This window comes from Phascolarctos cinereus, unplaced genomic scaffold (assembly GCF_003287225.1).
Source record: "Phascolarctos cinereus isolate Bilbo 61053 unplaced genomic scaffold, phaCin_HiC Scaffold_7;HRSCAF=346, whole genome shotgun sequence".
In the NCBI taxonomy this organism is placed as follows: domain Eukaryota; kingdom Metazoa; phylum Chordata; class Mammalia; order Diprotodontia; family Phascolarctidae; genus Phascolarctos; species Phascolarctos cinereus.
Window position 1 is genome coordinate 124,975,684 of NW_027556180.1, and position 12,260 is coordinate 124,987,943.

General features: G+C 36.0%; 1 protein-coding gene across 1 annotated transcript in view; it reads left to right on the plus strand.

Moving 5' to 3' along the window:
- Nucleotides 1-8,776, plus strand: part of NDFIP2 (Nedd4 family interacting protein 2) — a 53,269-nt gene extending 44,493 nt beyond the window's left edge. The window contains exons 2-3 of the mRNA XM_020973308.2: nucleotides 1,909-2,062; nucleotides 8,562-8,776. Coding sequence (XP_020828967.2) covers nucleotides 1,909-2,062; nucleotides 8,562-8,776 — 369 coding nt within the window. The remainder of the gene's footprint in view (nucleotides 1-1,908; nucleotides 2,063-8,561) is intronic.
- Nucleotides 8,777-12,260: the final 3,484 nt, after the last annotated feature.

Consider the following 12,260-nt stretch of genomic DNA (forward strand, 5'->3'; position numbering starts at 1 on the left):
GGAGGCTGAACAAGGCACACACAGCATTCCAGCTTGTGCGTTCCCCCCTGAGCCTCAATGGAGGCTGTTTGAGGCAAGCACATCATTACACTGTCACATTTCCCCCAAGCCTTGATAGGGGCAGGTCAAGGCACACACAGCTTTCAGCTGGCATATTCCCCAAATCCTCCACTTACTGACCAGTGCTCACTTGATTTATAGAGGAGCACACAAAGAAGGCAATTTGCCAGCAATAATTTCACAAGTTTGCAATAACTTTGGCTGATATCATGATGACTTAGCACAGCACAAGTGCAGTGGATGTTTACAATTTAAGCACAAATGTTTGTTTACATTATCTCATGGTTATATCTCACTGCACAGACTCAGTAGAAATTATTTACAAGCCATGAGCCTGGGAACTAATAGATTGTTATGGCCATGAATCCTGGGAACTATTATCTAAAAGAGAATAACAAAATCTACCTTACATACTCTCTTATTTTAAATAGTAGTTGCCAAATCTTGTATAATGCTAACTATATTTCATTGAATTCTTTCTTTCTGGCTGTGTGCAGTATTTTTCCTTTGATTTTGGTGATGACATTTCTGGGAGTTTTCCATTTGATTATTTTCATTTATTATTTCTTGAAGTATGGTATTTAGCTTTTTTGTTTGGTCATGGTTTGGGGGGAAAACCAATGATTTTCTTTTATTTTTTTTCTAGCCTTTTGTTTTTGTCTAATATTTCTTGTCTCCTGGAGTCATTGAGTTCTATTTATTCTATTTTAATTTCTAGAGGATCTGTTACTTGTACAAGGTTTTCTGCTTTCTTTTCCAAATTATACATTTTCCTTCCAATTCTTTCCTCTACAGTTCTTATTTCATTTATGATTTGATTTGATTTTAATCTTGCTTTATTTCTTACAAGTACTAACACAATTCTTGTGGCCAAGCTGTATTATTATTATTATTATTATTATTTGAAGCTCTGATTATAGTTTAGGAATTACTGCCTTATTCTGGTTGTATGTGTTAGTCATCTTTTGATTCATAATATTTCTTCATAGTATTCATTGTCTTCTTACTCGTAACTCCAATCTCAGTCTCTGATTTGGGATTTTGTCCCAGGTCCAAGCTTTGCTTTCTTTTCCGTTGCCCAGATCTTTCACCCAAAATGGTATGGTTTTGGTCCCTCTGAAATGATTCTGTTTTGTGTTGGTAGGATCCTGGCTTGTTGACCTACTTATGTCCTGGTTTTATTCATGTGGAAGAACTGGATTTTCATATTGCCATCTTTAACAGGAAATGATCTTGTTTAAACACCTTTCACAACTCATTGATGTGTTTAGCTCACATTGATATTTTTTTTCTCTTTTGAATTTTGACTCCAAAAAGTGACCTTGAAATGCCAGATCTGCCAAGTGTCAGAATTTGTCATTTTGCCAAATGAACTTTTTATTAAAAGTGAAAGTCCTACTTTTTTTTATCTGCTTAGTTACCTTTGGAATCAATTATACTATAAGTTTATCATACATAAAACTGTATTGCAGATAATATCGCATGGTAGATTTTATTTTTTCATAGTGACTATCTTCAGCTTCATTTATGATAGATTGTCTTGTTAGTGTGATGGCAGGGTTGGGAAATTACAACGTATTTTGGAGGAATGGTGAGAATGTACCTTGGAATCAGCTTCCTTTTTTTTTTATTAAACAAATTTATGTAACTTGGCTTTAACTTTTTATATTTGGAAAGTAAAAGACCATATTTGTTAATGGCTCTTTTCTAAGTATTCTTTAGTTTAATAATCTTCGGAATTAGATAAATTTAACATTATTTTAGAGGTTCTCAGAAGAAATTACACTTTGGCGTTCAGTTACTTACATTTTCTTTGATTATATTTAATGACTTTCATTTTTTCTTTAGCTTCATAATGAAGATGATAATTCAGAATCACCTGCTGTTGAGCCACCATCACCCTCAACACAGATAGCACGAACTTCTTCTGGACCTGTACTTGAACCTGAGACTTCTCCTCCACCTTACAGTAGCATTACTGTGGAAGCAGCTGCGACTGCAGGTGATTTAAGAATTTTTATGTTTATCTCTGATTAGGTATATTTAGCTTTTATGAGACAGGGGAAATGTACGCTTGTATACAGAATCCCATTTTTTAAAAAAAGATTTTATTGGTAGTTGGTGGTTGTATAACTTTTTCTGCTGTATGCTTAGGATAATAATTGTTTGGTTTGAAGCTATGAATTTTTGAGTTTATTGCTGTTTGCAACTCTTTTGCTTTACTTCTCTGACTGTATCTTTTTTCCAGAAAGGAACAACTTAATATGTTGTTTGTGTATCTGGTTGTTCTTTCTGTTGCAACTTTGTGGCATTTCATGTATGATGGTCACATGAAATGTAACAGTGTAAGTGATTCCTAGGGAGGCCCCAGAGTGCTGTGGGTAGCATAGAACATGCTATCATACTTTACTTTCCCTAAAGCCATACCTTCCTGATTATTCTATTTTTGTACTTTTTTCAGAATTTTCTCATTTTATGTATTTGTCAAAAAATTATTTACTATTTCCAACCTTTATCCTAGACAATATTCTGTGTAGAATAGTTCTATTTTGCCATCAGATTGTCTTACTTTCATTGTCAAATCGCTCTTAAAAATCATCTCCTTTAACTTTCTCTGACTGACTCATTGCCTAAATGCTTAGACCTTTGCCTGTTCATAATTTTGCTTTCTTAATCGTTATACTTGCTCTGTATGTATGAGAGCTGAAAAAGTTATCTAGTTAAGTCATAATTGACATATAGTCCTTTAAAATTTGCGAAGCACTTCATAGTAATTACTCCCATTTTCCAGAAGGAAAGACTTCTGTGATAAAGTAACAGAAAATATTGGCTCTGGAGCTAGAGTACCTAGATTTAAATCCCTTGACCTTCTGTAAGTCATTTGACTTTCTTGTACTTCAGTTTTCTTATCTGTAAAACAAGAGTGTTAAATTAGATAGGGAAAGGCCTTCCAACTCTATGATACTAAACTTCCTGAGAGAAGAGATGTATCTAACCTCGCAGAGTCTGAGTTTGAACAAAAATCTTCAATGCATGTTGCTTCCATGTCTTGTTAATCTGCATGCATCGTTATTGCTTGTCCTTGACTGGGCCTCTTTATTTGCTAGATATAAAACCTGGCACACTGTCAGGTTTAAGGATTTAAGGATTGCTTTTTTGTTTGTGGTAGCAAAATATTTTTCTTAAAATTTTATAGTTATCCATGCTAAATATTCTTCTTTGTGTTGTAGAATTTTTTCCTCATACTGGGGTTTAGTGGAAAGAGTGTTGAATTTGGCCAAGTGTGGTGGAATACTCGGGCAATCCCTAGCACTTGCGGAGGCTGAGGCTGGCAGAGCTCTTGAGATTGGGAGTGCAAAGCTGCAGAGAGTTTTGCCTATCAGTTGCCCACACTAAGTTCTGCATTAATATGGTGAGCCCTCAGGAAGGGTGCTGGTTGCCTAAGGAAGGACAAACTGACCTAGATTAGAAAAGGAGCAGGTGAAAGCTCTCATGCTGATTAGAGTGGGATTGTACCTGTGAGTAGTCCTTGCACTTCTAGCCAATGCCAGATAGGTAGAACCTAGTACTTATGTTGTTGGTGGTGGGTTTTTTTAAAAATTGTTTTGGTTTGTAGGTAGAGGACCTGGGTTTGAATCCTGGCTCTTCTACTTGCTACTTGAGGACCTTGGACAAGTCATTTTATCTCTCTGGATTTTAGTTTTCTCAATTACAACATCAAGTGGTTGAATTAGTTAACCTTTAAGGTTCCTTCCAGCCCTGAATTGGTGAATGTATAGGCATGGTTTTCATTTGACTTTCTCTGATGACACAATAAAGTTGATTTTCAGGTCACCTTGAATAGAGAGAAAACCTTTTTAACTCTTTTGAAGTCATTGTAGTTTAGATGATGGTAAATGCTTATTTAAAGTCCTGTATTCTCAATTCCATTACACTGGCATAGAATATATCACATTACTTTATTCAAGGATGATTATGAATCTTAAATGCTGAATAGTTGTAATGAGAATAAAAATTGCTGATAATATCTAATATATACATCTGTCAACAGTATCTGTACTTATTCCTTTTCATTCTTGATGTGTTATGAATTTCTAAGTCTGAGTTGGTGGCATTTTTATACTGAAGAAAGAATAATTTTTTAAAAAAAGAAAAGAATAAAGTCTGGAAAAGTAGGGTTAAATCCTCCTGCTGTTTCCAACACATTTCTTGTGGTGTAATCTCAATTGATTTTCTCTTAGTCCATTTTAAGAAAAATGTCAAAGGTTTGGTTTTTTTCTTAGACATTTGTTTTGTATGTTATTTCTGCTCATCCTTCCCCTCTCAATTTTACTTTAACCAAACCTTCTTTGATTATACCTATACTCTTTAGTTTTTTTTTAATTTAATGATCCATTACAATATTCATTTAGTAGAACCTTTTTTTTTCAAAGATAAGCAAAATGAATACTTTTGGACTTCTTAGGGCTAAATGTTCTTCCAGAGTTGTTTATAAATCTGGAGCTTATTGTTGAGTCTTGACCCCTTTTGGGGTTTTCTTAAGAGAGGTACTGGAGTGGTTTGCTGCTTCCTTTGCCAGCTCATTTTACAGATGAGAAACTGAGGCAAACAGGGTTAAATGACTTACCCAGGGTCACACAGCTAGTAAGTGTCTAAGGCCCAATTTAAACTTAGGTCTTCCTGACTCCAGGGGCAGCAGTCTATCCATTATGACATCAAACTGCCCCACTAAGACTGGAACTAGTTTTATTTTAATGACTCAGGTTTTGGTTGATTCATTGCTTTTCTTTTCACAATTTTATTTTTGTATTCTTTCATTGTTTTTTTTCCTCCCCAAAATTTATCCGCAAACTACTAAGCATATTTTACTTTGTAAATATCTTTTAGGCAATTGCAGTAATACTTTTAGAATAGACAGAATTAAAAGTGGCAATAACCTGCATTCACTTGACTACTACAGTACATTTCAGGGAAGCACTAATTAGTAGGAGCTTTAAAACAATGTGAGTAAATAAAAAAACTGACATTCTCCCTAATTTGAGCACCTGATGAAAATTTTGATGCATTTGTTTTCCCAAGTCCCACTCTCTCACTCCCATGCACAATTTGCCGTTGTATTTTAGGGGTTCTGTGCTGATTACTCAGGAAATGTCCCCGAAAACAGGAATCGTAGTCTTCTAGATTACTCTAAAATGGACATAATGTTTTGTGCCCAGGTCATTGAATAATTGGTGTAGACAAACTAGGAACATATACTGTTGTGGATCTGTGATCTGATAGATGAAAGTACTTTCCATTGGTGCAGTTCACAACTCAATCATACCTTTTTATCTTATATGATTTTTGTTCATGTCCTTCCAAAACTCCTCCATAGATCTCTCCCCAAGAATATTGTAAATACAACTGAGGTCGTGGTTTCCAAGCATTGTTTTATTGTTGTTACAATTACTGTTATAGTTGTCCTTTCACAAAAGGTAGGCTCGGTATCAAAATTATGATGGAAATTTCCTGTTTTACTATATGGCATAAAGTACTGTTGGTATGGTGAGGTAGTGAGTTTACAATGAAAAACTCATTGTTCAATAGTAAGGTGGGGTTGGTGAAGTTAACTCCTTAAGTTCCTTTCTGTTGAACAATTTAACACTTCTGTGCCTGAATTTACAGTCATTAAAAAAAAAAAGGAATTGTAAACTACCATTACATTATTAGAAATAGTAGAACCTTGTGGATTTGTACAATGCATTTTCTGAAGCACTTGATTCTTAGAATTTCCTAATAAGATAGAAGGAAAGCAGGTGGTAAAATAAAACCATATGCTTTTTAAAATGCTGAAGTGATTTAATTTAATTTATTTATTTATATTTTTTAGGCAATTGAGGTTAAGTGACTTGCCTAGGGTCACGTAGCTAGTAAGTAAGCATCAGGTGTCTGGTCTGAGGCTGGATTTGAATTGAGGTCCTCCTGACTGCAGGGCCGGTGTTCTAGCCACTATGCCACCGATTTTATGGTTTTTTATTTGTCATTCCCCCCTCCCCTCTCCTCAGTCGATTATGTTTCATCACACCTAACAAGAAAGATCAGGGATATTATCCTCATAAGATGTCCACTTCAAGGAATATACCTTACTTTTGAGAATGTAGCAAGCCTCCTCAAATGTTAAACACCAATTGTATCTGTTATATTTTCAAGTCTGGGTTTTTTTGAGTAAATTTTAGTGAGATTGCCATGAGGGTCATAGTCTTTAGTTTCCTCAGACTAATGTACAGATATTGACACATTAACATATAGTATTACATAAGCTCTAGAAATCTACGTGACTATTTTATTTTATTTTAGTTATCCCTCCCGCATTGTGACTTTCTCCATTGTGGTTTATATGTATCTATATCTATCTTTCTATCTATCTCTTTATTTTTCTTTCTCTCTATCTGTATATGGGGTCAGGATAAGAACTTACATGGGGATTTTTTTGGAGTTTTGTGGAAGCCTAAGACAACACGTGAAGGAAGGCCAGTAGATGACAAAGAAAAAGATTAGAAACACAGAAATGCGTATAGTATTGTATAATATCAACATATTTTATCTTTTAATACCATAAATATACACAATGTCTTTTTAAAAGTTGAAATAAGTAAAAATTTAAAGTTTGTGAAAAGAACATGAAAGCCAAGCAGATGACATGCAAAGGCTAGTATTTTTACTTAACATTGCCCTACATAGAGTCTATGACCAAATGCTTAACCCAAATTTTACAATAAAGTACTATAAATATTCCATGAAAGAAGAAGAAAAAAATCAGACTTCTTCTCTAGTCTGAAGGGAGAGCCAAAAAGTTTTACACAGATTTTCCAGATCATGGGAGCTCTATATCCCTAATCCTCTGCAATATGGAAGGGATAATTGTTATTTGGTACTTTTCCTTTCCTCCTTTTTCATTTTGCAGTCTAGCTTCTCACCTCATCATTCATCTGAAGCTGCTCTTTCCAAAGTTACTTTGTCTCTTAAATTTCCAAACTTAGTGGTGTTTTCTTAGGCCTCATTATTCTTGACCTCTTTGCAGCCTTTGACACTGTTAATGACCCTTTTCTCTTTAATACTCTCTTCTCTCTAGGTTCCTGTGATACTACTCTTATAGCCCAGTTTTCCTGTCTCTTTAGATTACTCCTCAATCTCTTTTGCTGGATCTTAATTTGGGTCACTCCTGCTAAAACAACCATCAAACAGTTATAAGGAAACTAAAGCCCAAATTCAGCTAATTATTGGCAAAACTGAAACCAGAATACAGGCTTCTTAACTCTCAGTCTGGTGTTATTTTTGCTGTGCTGTAATACTTACTAATATAAAAGATGCTGCAAAGATAATGATACATTTTATAATTGGAAAATGGACAGGGTGAAGTGCTTCTGGCATCTACTTTGTTTTTCATGCCTAAGATCCTAAAGTAAAAAGTCTAACACAGTTATTATAGATATTTAATATCATAATATCTCTTTGGAAAAATTAACATACAATAGCTGTTGTATATAATTTTTTTGTATATAGGCGCTACCTGATTTTTGAAATAATTCTTTCCTGGAAACACTAATTCAATAGATATTTATTACATATTAACATATATGCTAGATATTGGTCCCCATTTGGTCTTAGAAATCTAGGAAGAGGAGATAAAGCAATATAAAGTAAGACTATTTTAAGGTGCAGTCAGAATTCATAAGGAGAGGATGAATCACTTCTGGATGGAAAGACAAGGGAGAATGTAACATTTGTAGTAGGTTGAATTTTAGCTGGTAAGATAGAAGGTGGGTGTCATCTCACATCTAGGGAATAACATGAAGAAAGGTATATAGTTAGGAAGACTTGGAATGTTTTCAAGCACGTAGGCCAGTTTGGCTGGAATGTAGACTATGTGAGCAAGAGTCCTGTGAGATAAGGCTGCAAAAGGAGGTTGAAATTAGATTATGGAAGGGTTTGAATATCAGACTAAAGGATATAGATTTTGTTCAATACTTGGTGATGGGTCATTGAAGATTTTTCAGTAACAGAGTGTCATGACCAAAATTGTACATTAGGAAAATGAAATAGCATTTTTATAGACTGGATTGGAGGAGGATAGGCTATAGGATATTACTAGAAAGCAGAAGGGATTGGAGATATCATTTCGTCCAACTCCTTTATCTTTTAGATAAAGACCCTTAGCTGTAGACCACAGTTTCCTTGCTTACCAGTTTAGTATACTTTCTGTTGCCTCACTCTGCCTCTTTTATGGTAGCAGCAGTAGACTTGGAAAGCTTTAAATTAACTGTAAAATAGCTTTACAGATTAAAAAAAATTCAACTTTAAATGATTTTAGTTCCTTTTCCCCTTGGGCTACATAGCTATATAGATAATTTCTGTAAATTATCATTGAGGTGGAATTGGACAATGTACAAAATTGTACCATATGTATAAAAATGGTTTCACATACTTTGCCTTTCATGTTTATCTTTTTTCTTTTCCTTCAGAAACAGAAACTCACAGCGAATTTTATCCTGTGCCACCACCCTACAGTGTAGCTACCTCTCTTCCTACGTATGATGAAGCAGAGAAGGCCAAAGCTGCTGCAATGGCAGCTGCTGCAGCAGAAACATCTCTGAGAGTAAGAAAAATAATTATCACCCTTTCTAGAAATACAGTTTTTGTTTGCTTTTGGCCGTTCTGTCTCTCCTGCCTGGAATAGAATTGCCCCATTCTCCAGCTATCTTTAACGTTTGAATCCTTCCTTTTTTCCAGGATACCTTCTTTTATCCAGCTTGTGAGATCATTTCTTCTGCTTGAGAGTTCTCAGCACTTTTTCTGGACTCCTCCTTTGTGCTTATCACATTCTTTCTTGTATAATAGTTTTTGGTACATTTTTCTTACCTCTCACATTATATTTTAAACATTATGATATTATTTTTATATTTTCAGCACCTATTGTAGTGGATGCCTTGTATGATAAAATCATTTGACTTTGGATGACATTAAGGAAATAAGCAAGGGCAATCCATGCTTGTTTAGATCCATACTAGAGTTGAAGAGTAAATAGCCCATGTAATTTTAAGAATCTAACCTGATTAGGTCAAATATTCTAACACTATCTATCATTATTAAAAAACACTTAAGTTCCTATGTGTGATGCACTGCCCAGTGTTGTAGGAGGAGTTAGATATCAATCCATCCCCTAGTAGTTTACCATCTGGATAGACAGTACATTGATATGGGTGCACATTTATAGGATATATAGAGATTAAAAATTTAAAAATTTAATAGCTAGTAATATTACTAGTGATAGCTAGTAAGGTACATATGTTATATGTAGTTGAAGAGAATGATCTCAGAAGTTATCTCTAGCTCTGAATTGGTCAGGGTGGTGAATACTTTCATAATCCATTAAAACTTAGCGGTTGAAGGTGAAATTTCAGGAGCTGTTTAAATGCTTAGTGAAGTGGAGTGAGTTTTAGTAAAAGGTAGGATGTTGTAGTCATAAGGAGGTTTAGGGATTTGTGCTCAGGGTGAGCACAGGGAGTGGACTGTGTTACAGAAAAAGACAAATGAAATAAGACAGTCCAGGATGCTTTTGAAGTTACCTTTTAAGAGCTTAGACTTAGGAAAATGCAAAATAACAACAGAATTGTAATGTGTAATAGTTAAAGGAAAGATAAAATAACTGGCAGTAGCTGGAGGATAAGCTAAAGGCAAGCCATCTGGTAAGGGGGAGGCTACAGTACTCTAGGCAAGAGAGGACAAGTTTATAGGGCTTTGGTAGAGAAGAAAAGACAAATAAAGAGTGTAGGTTTTAAGTGAAAAAAAAAAGCAGCATAATTAGTTACCTAATTAGTTAGATAGCTGTAGGCTAATGATGATTCAAGGATCACTCTTAAATTCCTGACTTAGGGTGTGATAGTATTGCCTGTTGTGATGAAAAAGTTTGGCACAGGAATCAGTATCAAAGGAATATATGAGGTTAAATGTGTTGGTTTTTACATCCTAAGTTAATGATGAGATGGATAGTCCAAAATATAAAATGCTGTGGGCTCATGATGGAAAATTTGGGGGGGAGTGTGGTAGGCTAGCTCTGTTGTTCTTTCTTCTTGATGATGGTGTCTCATGGGTCTAGCAATGGAAAGAAAAAAACAAAATAGTTTCTGCCCTCAAGATGCTTTGATTTTTCAGTGGGATGCAGCATGTACATAGACATATAAATACAAGGAATTTTGTAAGAGAGAAGGAGAACATTAACAACTGGGGTGATCAAAGAAAGCTTAATGAAGATTAGTAGCACAGCCATGAAGACAAATAAGGATTTTGAGAGATGGAGGCGGGGAGAGGTATTGGGGAGGGGAGGTTAAGTTCGGGAATAGCCAATAATACAGTTTGACTAGAATGTTTAATGTATGAAGGGGAATAAGCTGAAATAAATCTGGAAAGTTAGGTTAAATGGCTTTAAGTGCCAGGCTGAGGAGTTTGTATTTTAACTTAAAACTAAAGGGAGCTACTAAGTGTTTTTGAGCAGGGGAGTGAAATGGTTAGACCTTCTGCCTTCAGGTGATTATTTTGGTAAGTGTGTGGAGGATGAATTGGAGAGGGGAGAGACTGAGAGGTAGTTTTGGCAGCTGTGTGGGAGAGGGAGAGATTAGAATCAAGGGAACCATTTAGGAACCCAAGCAACAATAGGTCTTTGCCGGAACTAGGTTTAGTTGCAGCAGTGTAGGGAAAGACAGAGGTGGATATGATAGATGTTATAGAGCTAGAAATCACAAGACTTGGAGATTGATTGAATGTGGCAGCAGAGGAAGACAAAAAGGTTGAAGTATGATGACTCAGATCTTATGAACTTGGATGATTAATAAATGTTTATTGAGTTGAACTGGATGACTTAGAAGGATAGTAGTACCTTCAACAAAGATTGGGAAGCTTATAAAATGATGGCAGCAGCACAAGGAAGACATTTGATTATTCTCCACAGAGAGAAAAAGTACCCATTTCTGACATATATTAGTGATGCCTCATCAGTTGTTCTGCTTCTTGAAGGGCCTAGAGCACTGATTATTCAAGTTAGGTGTGGTTGTACTTAGGGTTGGAATGCTTGTTTCTTGAAAAATGTAGCTCCTTGGGAATTTGAGCAAAGGACTTCATCCTTAGAAATGAAAGGATTTAATGATCATGTGTATGTATGTATATGAGAGTCAATAAACATTTATCAAGCGCCTATTATGTGTCAGGGACTGTGCTAAGTACTGGGGATACAAAGAGAGAGGCCAAAGACAGCTCCTATCCTCAAGGAGCTAACAATCTAATAGGGGAGACTTCAAACAAATTGAAGAGTAAGTAGCAGAGGAGGAGCAGTGTAAGAAGACTTGGGGGATGAGGATAGGGTATGAAAGGTTTTGAATGCCAAACAGAGGATTTTGTATTTGATCTTGGAGCCCTGGAAGTGATAGGGAACCACTGGATTATTGAATTTGGGGGTGACATGGCCAGACCCCAGCTTTAAGGAAAGCACTTAGGTGGCTGAATGAGGATACACTGGAGTGGAGAGACTGACAGACCAACCAGCAGACTATTTCAGAAGTCCAAGCATAGGGAGATTAGGGTGTGAGAGGGGAGAAAGAAACATAGTAGAGAGTTGTTGCAAAAGTGAACTTGACAGGCCTTGGCAACAGATTGGATGTAGGGGGTGAGAGATAGTGAGAAAATTGAAAATATCACCTATGCTGCAAGCTTGGGGGACTAGGAAGAGTGTAATGCCCTTGGTAGTAATAGGAAAAGGTTTAGGGACAAAGATGAATTCCATTTAAAATATGTTGAGTTTAATATATCTACTGGACATCCCCAGTCTGAGATGTCTAAAAGGGCAATTGGAGATGTAAGGCTGGAGGTCGGGTAAGGGCTGGGTAGGTAGATGTTAGAATCATCAGCATAGAGAGCTGATGAAATTACCAAGTGCAATAGTATAGGACAAGAGAAGCAGCCAGGAGAGAGCCCAGTGGGCCATCCAAGGTTAGTGTGCTTGACCTGAATTAGGATTCAGCAAAAGAGACTGAGCAGGAATGATCCAGATAGAGGTAAGAGGAGAACGAGGAGAGAGTGTTGACCAGAAAATCTAGAGAGGAGCATATCAAAGAGCAGAGGGTGGTCAACAGTGTCAAAAATTGTTGAGAAGTCAAGAATGAGGATTGAGA